A 20,122-nucleotide genomic window follows, 5' to 3' on the forward strand; every position below is an offset into this window, starting at 1 on the left:
TAATGGAGGCTTTGCTCTAACTGGCCCCAAAGTTTCCTCCTAGGACTGCAGGCTTTCCCCCATAGACCTGCTGGTTATTTCTTCCATACCTCCTAGTTGCCTCCCTGATGAACCCCTATCCCAGTTCCTAACACACGTCCCTCCAACCTGCTCTGTTTGCTGTTTGTTTACCAGTGGGTCCCTAAAGCTTTCTTGTTTCATGCACTGTTTGAAACACTCCCCTGGATCGAGTTTCACATGTGGCCACGTGGCCTTGAAGCCTTCCTTCTGTATCACAACAGCTCCTTCCAGCATCCGAAAGCAGCATGTGGACGTTCTGTTTCAAACGTTTTGACTCCATGTAGGACTGCTCACGCGGCCCCCCTTTCGCAGCTGAGCCCTGTCTGCTCCTCTTCTTGTTTGTAAAGGAGAGCTGACCGGCAGGCACTGAGCTTACTGAGTGGTTCACTTTGAATCGCAAGCCCGAGCTTCTGCTCCATGTCCTCTGAGAATATGCATATGTCCCTTCTTCTTTGGGCTGCCCCATCCACTTTCTCACCTGAAGCCCAGGAAGACCTCCAGGGTCCTCTCACTGTAGTTTTATAAAGGAGGATTCACTTAGCATGTGGAAACTGAGAAGAGGACCCCTCCCCTCCGACAGCCTTCCGTCCCCCTTGTGCACACACACACGTTGTGACCGTCTTGTCCCCAGCCATGTTTTGCCCCAGATTCTTGTCTGTGTCCCCTCCCACCATGTACCACGCATTCCCACCGTGTACCCCGTATTCCCACCGTGTAGCACGCTTTCCCACCCTATACCACGCATTCCCACCCTATACCGCGCATTCCCACCCTATACCACGCATTCCCACCGTGTACTGCGCATTCCCACCCTATACCACGCATTCCCACCCTATACCATGCATTCCCACCGTGTACCCTGCATTCCCACCCTATACCACGCATTCCCACCCTATACCGCGCATTCCCACCGTGTACTGCGCATTCCCACCCTATACCACGCATTCCCACCGTATACCACACATTCCCACCCTATACCACACATTCCCACCGTGTACCCCACATTCCCACCCTATACCACGCATTCCCACCCTGTACCGCGCATTCCCACCCTGTACCGCGCATTCCCACCCTATACCACGCATTCCCACCGTGTAGCACGCATTCCCACCGTGTACCACACATTCCCACCCTATACCGCGCATTCCCACCCTATACCACGCATTCCCACCGTGTAGCACGCATTCCCACCGTGTAGCACGCATTCCCACCGTGTACTGCGCATTCCCACCCTGTACCACGCATTCCCACCGTGTACCCTGCATTCCCACCGTGTACCGCGCATTCCCACTGTGTACCGCGCATTCCCACCCTTTAGCACGCATTCCCGCCGTGTAGCACGCATTCCCTTAAGAGACAGGAGGAGGAGAATAAAGTGTGTCACAAGGCAGATGCTGGTCAGACACTAGAATGTAAGTTCTCCTTCGAGCGTCCGCAAGCGCAGACAGCTGGTCGGGCCCTGGGAGAGGCTGGCCCAGGCGGGCTGGTGCTTCTCTCTCTGCTCTCCCTCCCAGGGAGAGGGGTGCTGGGGCCCAGCGTGACTTGCCCAGAGCCTGGCGCATGCAGCCGAGTGACAGCTCTTCTCGCCCTGATCCTGGCGTCTCCCCTTCTGCTGCCCCTGCTCTCAGGTCATTTCCACGATACCTACCCAATCCCTGAAGTTCCTGAAGGAGGCTGGGCACGGCACCACCAAAGAGGAGATCACCAAGGATGCTGAGGGGCTGGACGAGATCGACCACGCAGAGATGGAGCTGCGCCGAGGCCAGATCCTCTGGTTCCGGGGCCTGAACCGTATCCAGACTCAGGTATGGGGATGGTGGCCTGTGCTTGCCCTGGAGGAGGAATCCCGTCTATCTTTATTGGGAGGTGTTGGGAGGGCAGTAGTTCTTGGTGGCCAGTGTCTCTACCCTTCTTAAGGCCCTCTCACCGGTGGGTAGCCCAAGCTCCCTTGCTTCAAGTTAGACAGAGGCAGAGGCGGCCGTTCGGGCTCCTCTGAGAGGAGAGTGATCGTGGAGAGCCGAGAGCCCAGGACCCCAGCTGCTAGCATGGTCCTCTAGCTTTGGGTTTGTCTGAAGGCCGCTTCCCACCCTTCACAGGTAGGCATCTTCCTGCTTACAGTCTCTTGTAAGCGCTAGGCCTAACCTCCGGTGGGAAATGTTCAGAGTCTTTCCTGACCCTGCAGAAGAAAGGGTTCAGACAGTATCTCTGCACCATCATCCCCAGCAGACATTTACTGTACATCCTCAGGCGGCTGTTAAGGGGATGTAGATGTTATCTGGGGGATCTTTGTGAAAGAAACTCACTCTTCTATGTCTTCCCCACTCAAAACGTAAGACCGTGATGGGGAGCCTTATTGCTAAGTGCATATAAATAACAGTAGTCTCTGAGTGCCTGAGTGTCTTTTACAGGTTCAGATTTTCTCCCCAGAAGAGAAGAGGCTATAATTTCTTCACACCATTTCCCTTCCCGCGATCTCTGAAATGGGCTAGAAGCTGCTCCTGCTGCTCAGAAGTGCCATGGCCCTAGCCCTGCAGTAGCTTCTTCTCCCCACCTTTCATGCAGCAGCTGTAGCTCCCTGTTCCAGGGTAAAGGGCCTGGTCTAGGCACTTCCCTATTCTTACCTCACATACCTCTGTTGTGTTAGTCCTAAAATTTCCTGTCTCAGGGAACTGGAAATCCCCAAGTTCTCAAAGGTGTTCTCCAGAGAACAGGCCTATGCCTCTCTGCAGATTGGCTAGAGATCCCAGAAGTAAATTTCACCCTCTAAATAGCACTGCAGGTGGTTTCAAAAGTTCCTTCGTCAAGCCCACCACTTTCTAGGGAAGAAAGGTGAAATGAATATTCTAAGGTAGAGACAGTGATCGCCCCTTATCCATGACTTTGCTTTCCTTGGGTTCAGTTACCTGTGGTCACCCACAATCTGAAAATATTAAGTGAAAAATACCACAAATAAATAACTCGTAAGTTTTCCCTTTTATGCCATTCTGAGTAGCTGATGAATCTCATACTGCCCCACTCTATCCTGCCCTGGACGTAAATCGTTCCACTGCCTATCATATCCTCATTATACCAGCTACCTGCCCATCAGTCTAGGAAAAAGCATAGTGTATACAGGATTTCACACTATCTGCGATTTCAAGCACCCACTGGGGGTCTTGGGATTTACCCCTGCAGGTGAGGGAGGACTCCTGTAGCAGCTGGGAACTGGTCTCCAGTAGACAGGACAGCAGATGGAGATGGGGAGCCAGGGCTCGGGAGGGAGGTCCTGGGCCCCTTTCCCGTCTGGAGCTCCTCCTTGCAGAGGGAAATCCCAGGGTCTGCAAAAGCCCCCTGAGCACGTGCAGAGTTTCCACAGCAGCCCCTGCTCCAGGCTGCACATAGTGCACCCCCTTCCGTGTGGCTGACCCCTTCCCACACGCAGACCCCGAGAGCTCAGTTCCTGTGGCTCCTGTCTCTGAGGCCTCGGAGCTTCCCTGCAGGTCTGCTCTTTTCAGAATAACCTGTCGTCTTTTCTTCCCTTCAGGATCATCTGCCTCCTCTTCTACTATGTACATTTTTTCCTAGCCAGGATCCCCTCGTTCCAGTGTCTCGTGGCTCCTTCCCAGGCTTCTCTCCTGGGGCTGAGACTCATGGATCTTCCCTTCCCTCCACTACCAGTGTCCACCCCCTCGACTCTATACCCCTCTGGTTTTGCTGCCTGCATAGCTTTAGGTATACCACCTTTCTCTGTTGGAGCAAGAGGCACTTGGACCAGAATGACATTAAAGCCCGAACCTGGGCAACATAGGCGACCTGTTAGAGATGCTGTGATGAGCAGTCTGTGCCATCACCCCTGATTCCACAGCAGCTGCGGCTGACTGTGCTAATAACCTTCACCCTGGATCCTAAAGCCCTCTCGTGGCATAAGCCCTTCACTCAGCAGAGCTGGTCCTTGTCATTCTCCTTGCAACACCTGAGATGGGAAGTGCCAGGCTCTGTCCCGTCCTGGTCCCTGTAACTTTGGGAGACCTAAAAGCACTAGAGAGGGGAAGTTTGGGAAACTCGAGGGCTTGAATCTTGGTAAACTTCCATCTTCATTGTTTGGGGCCTTGTGGCCTTAACAAGCCCGAGGAGTAACTCTCCAGCCCCTTCTGCCCTGTGGCTGACCCCTTCCCACATGCAGACCTTTCTCTCCCACAGTGTCAGGCTCCTCCATCCCTTGGAAGTGAGGACTGTATCATGTGATAAGAGTGGTATTTTAGCTCAAACCTGGTCTGAAACCAGAAACTAGCCCTAAACATTTCATGGCTTCTCAGGAAGCTTTACAAATAAGAGCCGCTGTCTGATTCACAAGGTCCCTGCCCTCCCACCTTCTCACCTGGGGAAGTGAGGTTAGATGAGTGGAGTCAGCACCTCTCCCACCTCCCTGGTAGACTGACCCGTGGTGTTAGGCATTTGGGCATTTTTAAGGTGATTCTACCAGATCCTGAAGGGTAAGGGAATTCTTTTTGATTTGTTCCTTGTCATTCAGAAGTCAGGGATGAGGGTGGTAGGTTACCGAGGCCTCAGATCAAGGCCACTGTCAGAAGACAAATGGCCTTCATTGCCTCTGTCTCCGAGGAGTCGGACCCTGAAAATCAGAGGCAGTGTGTGCAGGGCTAGACCCGCAGCTGGTGAGCACCGCCGCCACTCTCAGCCAGCTCCTCCTCCTGGGCCCGTCTGCCTTCTGAGCTCATGACTGACTTGGGCCAGTGCTTCCAGGACCCCAGCGCATGACTGCTGTTGGAGGCCTTCTCTCTAAGGGCCTGACCCCTGTGTTCCTGAGCTCCGCCTTCAGAGGCCTTGTCCACTCCCACCCAAGGAAGGGGTATCTCAGCGAATAACCCAGAAGAGGGTGAGCCCAGCAATTATGTGGTCCAGGAGCCTTTTCCCCAAGGCCACTTGTGTATGGGCTACTATATTGCCTCTGTTTAAACACATAAGTTGTTTTCCTGGAAAATCTGCAAGAGTAGGTAATCAATTTAATTGGTTTAGAGTTCCTGAGCCTCAGAACTCAGGAATATATACTTTGCCTACTATTTTAAATTGCATGCTTTATTTTTTCAAGAGTATGGGTCAAAACTGTGAATAAGCTGTCATTCTCTGTCAGGAGTCAGGAGTGGGAAAAGCCCCTTTAATTTTAGATGTGTCTGGACACCGGCACACCTCGAATGTCCATCACAGGCTAAAAGGGAAGGGAATGCAAGGCTAGATTCTGGCTGGGTATGTAGACTCCACGACAAACTGTTCCTTAAATGAAGTGTGATGTGCAATTAACGTTTTTTCCCCCTTCTCCTGACTGTTGTTTTGTGTGTGAGGGATTCTCTCTGGCTTCCCGTCTCCTGTCCCCTTTCCCCAGCTCTTTCCATCCCCTCCCCTAACCCTCTTGGACCTTCCCTTCCTCTTTTCTCACTTCTCTCTGACTGTGGAGCAAAGCTGTCTCACTTTCTGATTCTTTGCAGATCGACGTAATTAACACATTCCAGACGGGAGCCTCTTTTAAGGGAGTCCTAAGGCGCCAGACCATGGGTCAACACCTTGATGTAAAACATGTTCCTAGCTCGTCCTATGTAACAGTTGCGCCAGTTAAATCTCCCCCCACCACTTCTGTGGCTGCTGCTGTCTCATCTCCTACTCTGGGCAGTGAGTGATAGTCTATTTTGATGCATGATTTGCTAAAATGACCACAAGAGAGCATGTGGCAGTCACTTTAACCAGTCGTGGTTATCTTTTCCTTTTGGTTTTTCCCTTTGGTCTTTGAGTTGGGCAAAAAGTTGGGGCAAAATCCCCACTTCAAAACTAGCTGTGTGCCCTTTAATTGGATATTTTTTTAATGTTGAAAAGCTATTAAACCGTAACCATTTTAAAGACAGTACTCTTGTTTTCTGACTGTTCCCCTGCATTGCCTGTTCCTTCCTCGAGTTCTCTTTGTTTTACTTCACTTTGCTTGTTGCTTTGTTTGAAGATGTTGTTGTTGCTTTCCTCTCCTTCGGCTCCTTTGACTGTCAACTCTGTCTCCTAAGGTTAGGCGTAAGGTTAAGCCAAATGAAGACTCGAGAACTCTCTTCATCTGGGGGCAAAGTTGAGATCTCCTGAAAAAAGGCATAACAGGGCTATTAGTCCCATTTTTTTTAAGCAGTAGATCTGTCATAGTTGAATCAGTGTTGAGTTTGGCCAATACTAATAGTGTCTTTTTGGCCACCACTCCACTGTTAGCTGGCAGTATTGGCATAAAAGTGGTAACTGAATGTGAAGGAAAGATGTTCAGTTCACATGCACAGGCCTGAGCATCCCCGTTGTTTTACTTTTCAGGGATCTTCAGCCAAACTCTGGCTTAAGAATCTGTTCATTCACATCTCGTAGGAGAAATATATAAAAAGACCAAAATAACGTATTTTTCACCTGTTAAAAAAATTTTTTTTCCTTATAGGAATTTCTGAAGAGCAACCTTTTTTCGTTTTCCTCCTTTCCTCTAATCTGATTGTTTTACTTATAACCAACACTTCACATTTTATTTTGGCTGTAAAATTTTAGGACCCCTTTCTCAGTCATCTGGTCAACCAGAATGCCATCAGGGCTCACCCTAAGATCTGGTAGACTATAGGTAGATTATTGGATTATTGCTAATGCTTATGCCTTCCTATTCCTGATCTTTTTACCTTCCCCAAGTGGGACCCAGAGAGGAAACAGAAGTCTCTTTGCTGATAGTGCTGTTAAGGTATTTGGTGGGGAAGGCGTCTCTCTGTGTTAAGTATGTTGTGGGCTTCAAATACCTGAGTGTTTAGTCTGTTTCTTTCTCCCCAACTCCTGGATACCACCACTCCAACCCTGGGATGGGGGTAAAGAAAGCGCAGTTGCCTTCTCTGTGGTTCACTTGATTGTGAGTGTGTAGGGTGGCCAGACCTAGATTGCCCATTGTCTTTCTATCTAAGTGTTCTCATGTGAGGTGTGAGGAGCAGCGGGAGAGGAGGTCTATGTGGATGCGTGTTCTTCAGGCCCAAAGGCAGCCAAGATCTGTGTCTTACCCTCCAGCACGCAAGGCTCTCCTGCTCTAGTCCTCCCGTATTCCTCCTGTTCCCTGCTTTCTTCTGGCTTTACCATGTCCTTCTAACTAGTCTCTGTTCTATTTTAAACCCTGCCTCTCTGTTGGGAAGGGTTAGTGTCAACTGTCCTGGTGATTTGAAGGTGGGAGGACACGAAGCAAAAAACAGTGACCACTGGGCTCATGTAGAGTTGCTGGTGGAGGATATGGTGCAACCCCTCAAAGGTAGAAAACCCGGAGAGTCAGGCCATCCCTGCTCTTCCTCCAGCTGTGCCTTCTTACTGGAGGGCCTAGAAGTTATAGTCAGGCATTTTAAAACCCATTTCCCATTCCAGATTTCCAAACAAATTCAATTATTTATCTAATGTTTGGCAGACAGATCTCTAAGATTTCCCTCTCTGTATGCTAAGTTGCTTCAGTCATGTCCGACTCTTTGTGACCCTGTGGTCTGTAGCCTGCCAGGCTCCATGGGATTCTCCAGGCAAGAATGCTGGAGTGGGCTGCCATGCCCTCCTCCCCGGGATCTTCCTGACCTAGGAATCGAACCTGTGTCTCTCATGTCTTCTGAATTGGCAGGCAGGTTCTTTACCACTACCACCGCCTGGGAAGCCCAAGATTTCCCTCTCTAGGAAGGCCCTAATTCCTTCTCTTCCCTTAATTTCTGCAAAGGCAAACTGCAGAATACCAGCTGAAGAAAAGGGAATCTTCATCTTCCCATTTGCTGAACTCCAGAGAGTGGCCCTTAGCACTCATGCCTCATCTAAGGGCCAGCCTGGTTCAGGCCTCCGAGCCGTGAGAAACAGTTGCTCTTCAATCAGCCACTTTCATCTGTAGGATAAGCGCCCCAGAAGGGACGTTTCCCAGAGACTCTGAGCGACGGTGATTGGGGAAGGAAAGGTTGATTGGCCAAGTGGAGAGGGCCTGAAGCTTGCCCAGCAGCCGCCTCTATCTGTGTCTTTTCCCCCACACACTGCTCGGGCACCAGGCACTGTGCGTCAGGAGGGGAGGCTACCACCGCCTGGGGTGGGCTGGTGATGAGGTAGCTGTGTGGTGGGCATCCGTGCGTGTCACAGGGTCTCCAAGGTCAGCACTGGGATTGAGAGGCCTTTTGGCACAACCCACACCCTCTGCCCACCACCCTCCTTTCCGCCTGCCAGGCCACAGATGGTGCTTCCTAGCTCTCTGACTCCTCTTCTCGAGCTTCGCTTACAGGTGGCTGCTTTCTCTTTAGAGTCCAGAGCCCTGCTATCTAGCTGGATGACTGTTCCTTGCTCCCCTAAAGAAGAAACTGTCCCTATCTTTTCCACCCCCCATCCCCACGTCACCTTCATCTCCCTTATTGTTGCCTGTAACAGTGACTCATCCCCCCAACAGGTGAGAGGAAAAGCCACCAAACAGGGCTCCAGAACCTCATTGCGACCCCTGTTTTTAAACATCTGTTTTCTAGATTGGACTTAACATATAATTGTTTTAACAAAGTTTTCAGTCACTTTAAAAAAAAATAGAAGCAGGAAGTTTGAAAATCATTCATACTGAAGATGACCAGCTCGTGATACAGAGGTGCCTGTCGCCTGTAGCACGTGTTAGAAATGTGGAGATCGGAAGAGTGAAAAGAGTGGGCTGTGCTAGCACTCCTGCAGGGGGAGTGTGGCTTTGAGGGCATTGGATTCGGTCTCGCTTCATCCAGGTGCTTTGCTCTTAAGATTTGGTGTAGACCCATTATAACTTGGGACTTCCTGAAACCCAGATGTAACCTGGATTCCATCTGATCTTACCAAAGGGATAGAAGGATAGATCCTCACTTTGTGTGCAGCAAGGTGAATGTGTGCCCAGGTTCCTCGATTCTTCTTGGCTGAAGCACTGAGCGGATGTCACTGAGTGACAGCGTCCTCTGCCTTCTGAGCTCTGAGTGCCCTCTGTCCTGTGGGTCTGCCGGGGTGCTGTGGAGTGAGGCAAGATAAAGCCTTAGCCGGCAGAGATGCAGCTTCCGTGAACCTGCCCTGTGCGTTACTTTTGAAGGTTCTGCACAGTGACGGGAAGCGTTGAGACAAGCTGCATAATTCATTTGCCTCTCTGTGTGCTCGCTGGGTCCATATTCTTCAGGAAGGTGTTCTTTGCTGGAAGAGGTGCCCTGCCCCAGCCCGCATCACTTCTCTCTCCTCTCCCACCTCAACAGTCTCTCCTGCATTATTTCCATTTCTTTTCTGATGAAAGAACTTTGGGATCAGTCTAGGATCAGCCACCTCCTAGAACTGAAACTGTCCTACAACCGCTTTCTTTTCCCCTCTCTCTCCAGCCTCTCAGGATCCCACCTTGCCCCTACTCTAGTACTACCAACCCAAGTTCTAACGCATACCTCAGAGAGGTTTCCAGTTTGGAAAAACAGCTGCCAGAGAGCTGGTGCCTATGGATAAAGTGAAGGCTGGGCAGAGGGATCAGTGCTTGTCAGGTGTTTCTTTTTCTCCTCTAAACGGAACCCCTTCCTCTGTTGTGCAGTAGAGCAAAGCCTGTGACACTCACAGGAGTGTATCCCCTTTGAGAAACCGCAGGGGGCTCCCTTTCCTCCATCCTCGTGATCCATCCCAGCAGGAAAGCCTCCTGGCCTGAGTAGCTTCTGTTCTGAGCCCGCGCTCTCCCTCCCCTACCTGAGATCATGTTCCTCTTCGTAATTTACAGACAGCTGGAGAAAGCTCTGTGACTCGGCACAGCCGCTGTGCATCAGAGTCATGGCCGCATGCGTCCAGCCGCATCTGAACTGAGAGAGCAGGCCTCTGTCAGCCTCGGAGGGGGCAACTGTGATGCCTGTATTTATCCACCTCTTCAAGGGGAGGGGCTGAAGGAGTGGAGTTCTGCTTTGTTTGGGGGAAGAGGACACAGTGGAGATTGTGGGATATAAACATATGCATGTTTCCTGACCGAAAGAGCAATTATTAAATTGGAGAGTATAAGAATTTTGATTTCTTGCATGCTGCTCACACAGCTGCACGGTATTGTCTGCCTTGCCGCACAGTATTAATGGTCGCTTATCACCCAACGTGTATTGTGCGCAAATTGATATGTGTTTGGCTTATTGAGGGTTTTCAACAGATAACTAAACTTCAGTGTGTAATCTTCCATTCCACACTCAGAAAATATTTGGCCCCAACACAGAAGTCCACATGTCTGGATCATCTTTTAAGTTTGACTATTAAACTGCATCTATTTCCAATGTTCTTGCCTTCCATCCAAAAGAACTAATGAATCTTTTTGTTTCCTATTTAATTTCGAGAGTAGATTGTTTGGAAATGCTAACTTTGCTTTGGGTTTTCTACTTTTTCTTATGCAGCTTTGAAATATTCTGGTTGTTTGTCTTTGTTCACTTTCCCCACCCCACCTCAGTGCTTGAAATTTAAGTCACGTGATGTTCTGGTGTTTCATGATCTCTTCTCATGCTTTTGGTTTGGGTTGTGGGGCAGTAGTGTTCTGTAGCTGGGCTTTGTTTCTGACATCAAACCACCCAGTCCCCTGTTCTGCTGACCAGTTCTCACCGCTGCGTTTTCTCACCCTCCTTTTCCTTCCCCTGGTGTAGATCAAAGTGGTCAAAGCGTTCCATAGTTCCCTCCACGAAAGCATTCAGAAACCCAAGAACCAAAACTCCATCCACAACTTCATGACCCACCCTGAATTCACCATAGATGAGGAGGGGCCACGAACACCACTCCTGGATGAGCAAGAAGAGGAAATTTTTGAAAAGGTGTCTAAGCCTGGGACTAAGATGTCCTCGCCGGGTGGTGAGGACACTCCAGAAACCAACGAAAACAACAGCTCGGTGGATTGCTCCCGAGCACAAATTGTTGCTTCCCACTCGGACAGCCCTCTGCACAGCCTGGAGACGTCAGTTTGAACTTCGTTCTCTGCTTCCCGTTCCTGCCTTCCCTGTCCCCCTCTTCATCTGTCCCGTCGTTAAGGCGATGATGGGCCTTCTCACTGTCGTGCCAGCTGCTCCCAAGTGTGAAGAGCCACAAGCACAGACCTACGAGGATTTTAGCTGAAACTCAAGTTGGGGTTTGCAGCAGGACCCAGCTAAGCCCCAGGCAAGTGATGCGGGGTGGATCTATCCCTTGGACGTGTCAGTAGTCATTTTGAAAGAAATGGCGACAATCATCTTGGCGTCTGCCCCACCTCCAATCCTCCCCAACATTCGTATCTATGTCACCAGTCTCCTTACTTCTGGATTTTTACCCTATGAGTCTATGCTGTTTATGAGCTCAGTTCAAAATTCAGAGCTACAAACATTATCAAATGTGTTGAGGTAAGAATGGAAGGTACAGAATCAGATTGTTTTAAAACAATTTTTCCATTTTGAAAACTTATACCCAAGGCCCTTAACTTCTTTCTGCCCTTCCAGTCAAACCTCCCACAATCTCTTGGTCCTTTGCGACCATTGTCTTCCTTGCCTTCACTCTTAAGTTGTGATGATTAAAAAAATAGAAAGAATATGGGTGAGTTGAGTCAACTTTGACCTTTCTCCCTTCCGGCCCCAGTGGGACTCTCGGTTTATTTCCAGAGACACATACATTTCTTTGCTAACGGCCCTTTGGAAGCAGTTGAGAGCAGGTAATACTATATTCCTGTTGTTGCCAGGTTATCTTCTAAACTGCCATCTTGCCTGGGGTGTGTGGTTTCTAAGCGCCAGGAAGATTAGCCTTGACCATGAAGCTCACACACATGTGGTCTCTAGTTTTTACCTGAAGCCTGAGCTTCCTCCTAACTGGGCTTGGATATTAAGGAACAGAAGCTGGCAGATCTAGGGCAAGATAGACCATCAGAGCCAACTAGGAGTCCTCCTCGGGGTAACCACTGCTGCTCTCAAAGCCGTCTGCTAAGGCTGTTCTCGGGTAGGGCCTGATCGTTGGGGGCGGGACGATTGCGAAGGCGTGGGAGAGGCCACAGTGCCCTTGCAGCAGGACCTGAGAAACCCTTCCTCAGAGCAGTCAGAACGCTGGAGCTCGGGTGACGGGCCAGCTTGGACACTGCCTTCAGTCTTCTAGTTCTCTGCTGTGTCCCCTAGCTCAGCTAGTCGCTGAAAGGGCCCCAGCCTTTTGAAACTATATGGCTCCAGTGACACTGCTGACTTAAAGGAGGGAAAGGAGGCTCCCCTCCTCGGTCCCGCGCCCTACACCCTGCTCAAGCCCCTCCTAGAACGCTCATTGTGGCACAGTTAGGCCTGTGCCTTCTCTCCCTGAGCACTGCCCAGAGCATCCCCTTCCCTGCCTGGCTCTCAGGGGCCAGGGAACTGGCTAGGAGAGTTTTAAGTGCCCCTCAGTGGGACACGATGGAGCCGCATTTGCAGTTCCTCCATTTCTCTCCCTGCTGCGCTGATGTAAGCTCTTCTGTGCAGGAGTCGGCTCATGTCGGCCAAGTCCCATCTCCATCGGGTAAATGAAGCCTCTCCCCTCTTTCTCGACTGATGGGGACGGGGAGAAGGGCCTTGAGGCTGCTGGGGACTGCCCCATTTCCATCTGGGGGTCCGCTGACCTGAGCTGTCCTCTCCAGCCTTTTCCTGCGGCTCCCTCCCCGCTCCCCCTCTCACCAGAGCTGCCCTAGGAAGGAAAAATAAAGGCATTGTACCCCCTGCACATTCCCATTAGTACATCAGCCCCCAAATTGGTTTTGTAAAAGTTACATGTTCCAGTGATCTTTTTTTCTCTGTCTTCAGTACTGATGGGGGAAAAAATAGCTCACCCAAGGTGTTCGAGGTTCACATATATATTTATTAATTGGAAGATTTAGTTCTGTCGAGTCTTTTATTACCTCAGATCAGTTTTTAAAACAAACTTTGGAGGCTATTTTATCATTCCTGCTCCTGAAAGACTCTCATGGTGCCTGACAAGTTTACCCTTGAGGGCTTGTGTCTACTTGTTTAAAGTCAGTGGGATTTTTTCTGTGTATTCTAGTTTCCGTAGTAAGAGAGAAACTATAGAAATATTATGCAAACAATATATAGTTTTCTTTAGATCATGAACTGATATTTTTTGAGTCCGCCATATGTATTTTGTTTAAAGGATTTAAAATAAAGTGCTGTCCTGTAACCCTGTGGAAGGGGGCGCAAAAGCAGCTGTTGGACATGACAGGTGACTCACAGTGTATTTGCAATTGGTTTTTAAGCCAATGCACCATACTACCTTGCTCCAAACAGCCATCTTCATGCTTACGGGGAAGAATTTTGTTGGATCTAGAACTTTTTAATATAAATTTTTCCTATTCAGTTTCAGTGATCCCACTGGCAGTGGATAAATATGGCATAAGTTAATAAACCTTTCCCCAAAAAATGGTGCTTTGGATTTGAAAAGAGCCTGATGGGGAAAAGGGGGAAATATTATCCTAGATTCCTCTCTTGATAAAACTAGAAAAATGGGCAGTTGATTACCAATGGGAAGGAAGGCATCCAGGAAGAAGGAACAGCTGGCAGGAAATAAGTGCACATCCCCATGGAAACGGGTATCAGGAACTAGTGATCAGGATCAGGGACCTCAGGTAGATTTGTATTTCTTGAAGAACAGCTAGCAGAGTGGTACCCAAGACACTTGGGCTGCACGGGTACTCTGATTTGGGGGTTGCATTTTTTACGGTTCTTTCACTTCCTGTTGCCCCTGGAGTTTTCCATTAGTGATTTTTTTGTGCAAGGATTTGATTTGAGACTTCTCCCCCTCCCCTAGAAAAGTTTCATGCAATATATCGGATGGGAGATAATAGCTCTACATGGAAAATAAAGGCTGGTTCTAGCCCTAGGTGACAGTCTTGACTAGATCCTTCCCATAGGTGTCCTCTGCTTCTAAAATGACTCTCCATCTCTAAGTGTGGTAGAGAGACCAAGAAATCCCGCAGGCACTTGTGAGTTCTTCAGGGTTTGCATTTCTTCTTCCCTTGAGCTTCAGAGGGGAGAATCGCACACTTATATCTGAGTGATTACCTCATTGCCAAAACCCAGGGGCATGGCAAGCTCACATGTGTCCTGAAACCTCTCAGCTCATCCATCACTTTTTCTCTCTCCTGTCTTCCCTGCCCAGTGGCTGAAGCAGCCTGTGATGCCATCCCAAAGTGCACACTTCCTCTTCCTCCCTCTGCACAGCTGGGGGCCCCCTCGCTGCAGTGGGTGGGGTGGGACCCTCTGTAAATGTCTGCTCTCTTAAGCCTTTCCAGGCTCTTCCTCAGAACAGACCCGACAGGCCTCCGTTTAGCTCAGTGCTGCCCTTGCCTCCCCAGCCTGCTGTTAGACCTGCTGTCCCCTTTCCTCCTGACTAGGAGAGGTGGGGGGAGGTGAGCTCCCCACGGCTGAATCGGCCTTTCGTTCATGTGTCCCCCTGTGTGTGTATATGCTGTGTGTGGGTATGCCATATACACGTGCCAACAAACCTATCTACATTGTTTCAGGTTAGCACACACACAGGGATTTTGAGGGTTTTTTTTTTCTTTTCAGTAACTAGTACAACAGGCACTGGTATTTTGTATAAAAGAAAAAAAACAAAACAGAAGATTGATTATTGTGATCTGCATGACATACACAAACGGTGATATCAAAGCAATGTGTACCCCAGTGTGTGGTTATAATCTACAGTTCAGCTAAACAGTACACCCAATCTGTATTTGCATTTTAATATTATTTAAGCTCTCTGTACAATGTTTTGCATGTATTTATATGGTTCTTAGGGGGAAAAATGGTATAAATGGCAATTCTGAAATTCAAATATGTTGTTCCATTGAGACAGGAAGAACGGAAGGGGAGTTTTAAAAGAAGGGAAAAAAGATCTTTTTTTAGAACAATGAAGCTGTTGCTGATGAGCAAAAACCAAACTATTGTGCACTGAGAATAAAAATCAATGCCCGCTTGTGACTGTGCTATCCTCTGTATGGATCCACTTTGGGGAAAGGTCACCGGTTGTTGAAATCGAGAAGGGCCCTGCCACGGCCACGTTGAGCGCCTAACTGTGCAAGCCCAGGACTCGGCCTGTTACTGGGTCCTGAAGTGCCTCTCTGCCAACACTTCCCTTTGGTGATTCACAGCCCCGGTTGCCAGTTTCATTCCCTCAGGAAACGAGCTTTGCTCTGCCCACCTTGGTTAGAGTCTGCAATCAGAGAACCATGAAGCTGGGGCTTTTGAAAAAGGATGAATCTGGAAGGATGAAAAAGAGTCAGGTTTGGCAGTCCTTTCTTTCTTTGTTTTAATTTTTAACAAAATGCCTATCAGGAAAATGTTTCCTTTATGTTAGCAGCTAGACTTCCCTCGGAGCTCAGTCGGTAAAGAATCTGCCTGAAACACAGGAGACCCAGGTTTGATCCCTGGGTGGGAAAGATCCCCTGGAGGGGGAAATTGCACCCCACTCCAGTATTCTTGCCTGGAGAATCCCATGGACAGAGGAGCCTGGTGGGCTGCCGTCCACGGGGTCACAAGAGTCGGACACGACTTAGCAACCAAACCACCACGTGTTAGCAGCTATTCCCTGCCTTCCTTCCTGAGTTCTTCAGTTCCCACCTTCCCAGAGGTTTCTGGGGGGTTGAGAGTCTGTTGTTTGTTTTAGCTGTTCCATTCACTGGGTCTCTAACATGACTAATATTAGGCCTTAGTTTCAGGTCAAAGCAGCCTCCTGGCAAGTCATTTAGGTTCTGAGCTTTCACATCTCAGAATTCAGAACTCCTCCCAGCAACTCTAATCCAGAGGCACCTACTCTCCTTTAAAACAGCAAGTAAGGGAAGGAGTTGTTGGCTCCCCAAGGTATTTTAGGGAAAGTATGATGTTGAAGAAGAGCCCAGCTCTCCTGGCTGTTTGAAGAGGTCGATTCTGAAGGAGGAACCAGCCACGGTTGACAAGTCTTCGGTAATGGGAAGTGTTACCCACCTTTCCTGCCTGTCCCAGGTTGCTCTCCACGGGCACGGACCCACTGCCCACCTAGGTTCTTTCAAACGTGCTGGTGAGAAAATAACTAATAACCAACCAACCAAACAGGGTCTGGGACTTATTTGAAAACAGAAATCATTCACAAAACAGGACTAAAGTCTTTTTCTTTACTTTGTAGCTTCCATCCCAAATACCCTTACTTAAAAGGGATGCAGAATACACACACACACAGCTCGAGTCCTTTCTAAAGTCTGGCCAGATGTTTCCCCCCTGCCTCTCACCTTGTCTTTGCTGGGCCCCACATCTGTGCGTCTGCCACATCAAACAGGATCCCAAGGAGCCGCACCTCCCAACCCCAGTGTGTAGTGAGGCATAAAGCAGAGCTTCAGAGCAGCTTTCTGGCAGAGACCAGTGTTTCCTAAGACATTGGTTTAATGGGGTATATAGCCAGCTCAGCTCCTTAGGCTTGAGTTACCACATGGAAAAAACACTGTTCTTTTCTTCCATCTTTTCCTACCCCTGTTTCTTAAAAAAAAAAAAAAAGAAAAGCAGTTTCTTTGCCCTCCGTCTTTAATAATGGTTTGTGAGTCTCCCCTTCTCAACAACTGCATCCTCTCCCAGCAGTCACTGGGTTTGTTTGAAACTCCACCAGGACTGACTGACCCTGCCCCCAGCCCCACACCCCCACCCGAGTGTATACACACAGCCAGACAACTCCCTAACTTATTCTGGGAAAATCCAAGGATGACTCACTAGGTGCCAGGAAGCTGGTTACCAATCCTTGACCTGGGTCTATTAGGGCATGGCCTCCATGCCACTGCAAGCAGGATAAAAATGGCATGTCCTTTACCAGCAGATTTGGAAACCTGCTATAAATAAAACATGTGAACCTGTTACTATCTGTGTAACCATTCACATCCAGTTGTCCCCCAAATGAACCTGAGCTCTCAGGAGTAATAGTCAACTAGATTCATAGACCAGGATACTTTTAGCCTTGCCTTTTAGCCTTTTAGGCAGTGACTTCTGGGTTCTGGGCTTGCCCGTATCATGATGGAACTAATCATACATCTCTGAAATCTGTTTCAAAGCACACCTCCCAGCTCTCAGAAGACACAGTGCTTGAGCTGAGCGGCCAGTGCCATGACACTCAGAGCTGGCCGCAGCGTCTCCGCTCAGGCCTGGCCCCTGGGTTCAGGCCTGGGCACTACGTGGCTTCTCTGGTGTCCCCTGGACTAATGGCCATGAAGACCACCCTCCAAACAGCACAACTGATTAGGTTAGGGTTCTTGTTTTAACTCCCGATCTTCATATCTAGGTAGGCCTTATTTAAAGCAAATATAGGGGATTTCTTGGAAGTCCCCCTGGAGAAGGAAATGGCAACCCACTCCAACATTCTTGCCTGGAGAATCCCATGGACAGGAGCCTGGTGGGCTGCAGTCCATGGAGTCACAAAGAGACACGACTGAGCAACATTGACCAGAAGTCCAGAGGTTAGGACTCTGCTTTCACTGCCAATGGTGCAGGTTCAATCCCTGGTCAGGGAACTAAGATCTCGCAAGCTGCACAACATGGCCAAAAAATAATAACAAAATTTTTAAAAGAAGCAAATATATATGAAAACTTAAAAGAGGATGTGAAGGTGGGGAGAGGAGGACTGGAAACTACTGATTGCCTTCAGACGTGGTTACACAAACTCTTCATCTGAGTTAAGCATTTCTCCATCTTTCCCATTAAACCCTCGAGCTGAAACTGCTGCTGATCAGGTAGGAAAGAAAGGAGTTTGAATGTTTTTCTGCTCACCCTATGGTGGAGGAGCTTAAACAGAGTAATTAGATGGAGTAAAATCCTGATATAAACTCTGCTTCTTGACTGGCCTCATTTTCCATCTCTACAAGGAAAAAGTGGAACTACATCAATGATTTTCAAGCTACATTTTAAAGACCTGAAAGGGATTCCTTAGTGTTGATTCAGAGCCCACAGGTATTCAACAAAAGGAGCACTTTTTAAATATATATAATTAATTGACTTCTGGGTCAGCTGTAGGTTTAAAAAATGACTTAAAAGCCTTATGAACTAGCCATCTCTAAGGGCCCCCAGCTCTGAAATGCTGAGGTTCTAGTGAACAAATCAAATCATCAGTGCTGAAATGATCCAAACGTGGGTGACAATGTCACAACAAGTTGTGTGAATAAATGCACAAGCCAGCCTAACTGGGATCCTGTCTTTATTGTCTCCTACTATAGTTATTAATGTAACATAAATAATGTAGAGTAAAACTTTGTGATTATAGATCCTTCAGCTGAGATTGTTATCTGGCTGTTCTGGTTGGAATTTGTTGGGAAAGAGCAGTAGTTTGGGAATCCAGAGACCTAATCCAGTGGAATGGCATGAAATTAGAGAAGCGAGAGGGTTCATCTGAGCTTTGGTAGAAAGAGCTAGCCAGGGAATTAGAAGGCCTGTGTTACAATCCCAACCCTGGGACGTCCCTGGTAGACCAGTGGCTAAGGCTCTGAACTTCCCAACGCAGGCAGCCAGTTTTTGAAAGGTTGTTGTTGAATTACGACGCCGGGATTCTTGGCCCCCGGAGGAGAAGAATTCAATCCGGGGCCAGAGACGAGGCTTGATCACTCAGAGCTTTTGTGTAACAAAGTTTTATTAAAGTATAAAGGAGATAGAGAAAGCTTCTGACATAGGCATCAGAAGGGGGCAGAAAGAGTACCCCCCTGCTAGTCTTTAGCTGGATGTTATATAGTCACCAGCAGTCTGTTAATGAAAGACAGGACTATCTCAAAACTTAGAATGGCACCAGGCCCCTCACCCATAAGATGTATTTTGGGATAATCTTGGCTCCAAACGGTTTATCTTGGGCCATAAAATGATTAACTTGAATCTTGAAGAAGGGCAGATCACCATACAAATAGTTTCATTTACATAGATTAGAGGAACAATATAACATACTGGTTTATATAACATACTGGTTTATCAAGTAGGTTCTGAGCCCAAAAGGGGGAACCGACTTGAAGACAGAGTTTGGGGTAAATGCATAGTACATTAGCATAGCTTAAGAGAAACATTTCCATAAGAAAAAGGCATTGGTTAACTTCAGGTGAAACCAGGTGTCACTATGGCAACACAGAATTTTGAGAGAAACCTCCTTTTAAATTTGTATAGAGAAGGAGAAAACATCGCTAGTTTGTTTCCTCCTGCCGCTTAAGAGAGAGAAAATGTCTGACGCTTGCAGGCTATTTCCTCCGTTTGGAGACCCCTGGCCTTCCCGCCTGTTACCCTCTCATTTTGATCCCTGATCAGGGAACTAGATCCCACATTCCGCAACTAAGAATTCCCATGTCACAATGAAGGCCTGGCACGGCTAAAGAAATAATTGTTCTTAAAACAATCACCAATCCTGCTGCTCATTTGCTGTGACCTAAGAGTCTCTCCAACTCTGACGCACTTTCCAAGCTTGCTCTGGCACCTAAAATTGCTATTAATAACCATGAGAGAATATCTAGACGGCCTTTCTCCATTGCTTTATCGCCTCTAGAACGCAGCGCTGTGTGTGCGCTGAGCACTACCGCATACTGGTACCTGCAGGCTTCACCTGGGGCTCTGACACTTATACCTGCAACGAAGACAAATTGTTCCCTGGCCCTTGAAGTACAAGAAATCAATTTCTTTTCTAAATCAAGTCAACTCTAGCACCAAAATAGCACTGGCCAAGATCTGCGAGAGGCCTCTGCTAGTCCTTTGTTTACGGTCTCATCTCCTCCCCTTGGATATTGGTCCACTCCTCCATTCATCAAGCACTTATTATGCCAGGCACCAACGAATGCGTTCAGGATACAATAGCGAACAAAACAAAGACTCTGACACTTTTAAATTAGTCTTGTGGAGAGAGACAAAACAAATAAATAAATACAGAGCATGTCAAATGGTGACAAGGACCAAGGGGAATGGTGAAGTGCTGTGAGAAAAACAGGGAGCACAGGCCATGAGGACTGGTCTTCTGTAGAGTGAGTGATCGGGGAAGGCGTCTCTGGAGAGGAAGGCTGTAAAGAGAGGGTCTGGAGTAAAAGCCTGAGCTAGTAAATATGCAGAGGAAAGAGATTTCAGGCAAAGGATACAGC

The 20,122-nt window shown here is 48.4% G+C and overlaps 1 protein-coding gene across 38 annotated transcripts in view; it reads left to right on the forward strand.

The window, feature by feature from the left end:
* ATP2B4 (ATPase plasma membrane Ca2+ transporting 4) overlaps window positions 1-14,993 on the forward strand; it is a 110,411-nt gene extending 95,418 nt beyond the window's left edge. For 21 of the 38 annotated variants that reach the window (XM_060396260.1, XM_060396243.1, XM_042256885.1 and 18 more), the window contains 2 exons: window positions 1,689-1,865; window positions 10,689-14,993. In XM_060396260.1, the coding sequence (XP_060252243.1) occupies window positions 1,689-1,865; window positions 10,689-11,003 (492 nt within the window). In that variant the 3' untranslated portion in view covers window positions 11,004-14,993. Of the gene's footprint in view, window positions 1-1,688; window positions 1,866-5,540; window positions 5,722-10,688 lie in introns of all 38 variants that reach the window. The other 17 variants (XM_060396254.1, XM_060396253.1, XM_060396263.1 and 14 more) reach the window with 1 other exon arrangement.
* Window positions 14,994-20,122: the final 5,129 nt, after the last annotated feature.

Source organism: Ovis aries, chromosome 12 (genome assembly GCF_016772045.2).
Source record: "Ovis aries strain OAR_USU_Benz2616 breed Rambouillet chromosome 12, ARS-UI_Ramb_v3.0, whole genome shotgun sequence".
NCBI classification, from domain to species: Eukaryota; Metazoa; Chordata; class Mammalia; order Artiodactyla; family Bovidae; genus Ovis; species Ovis aries.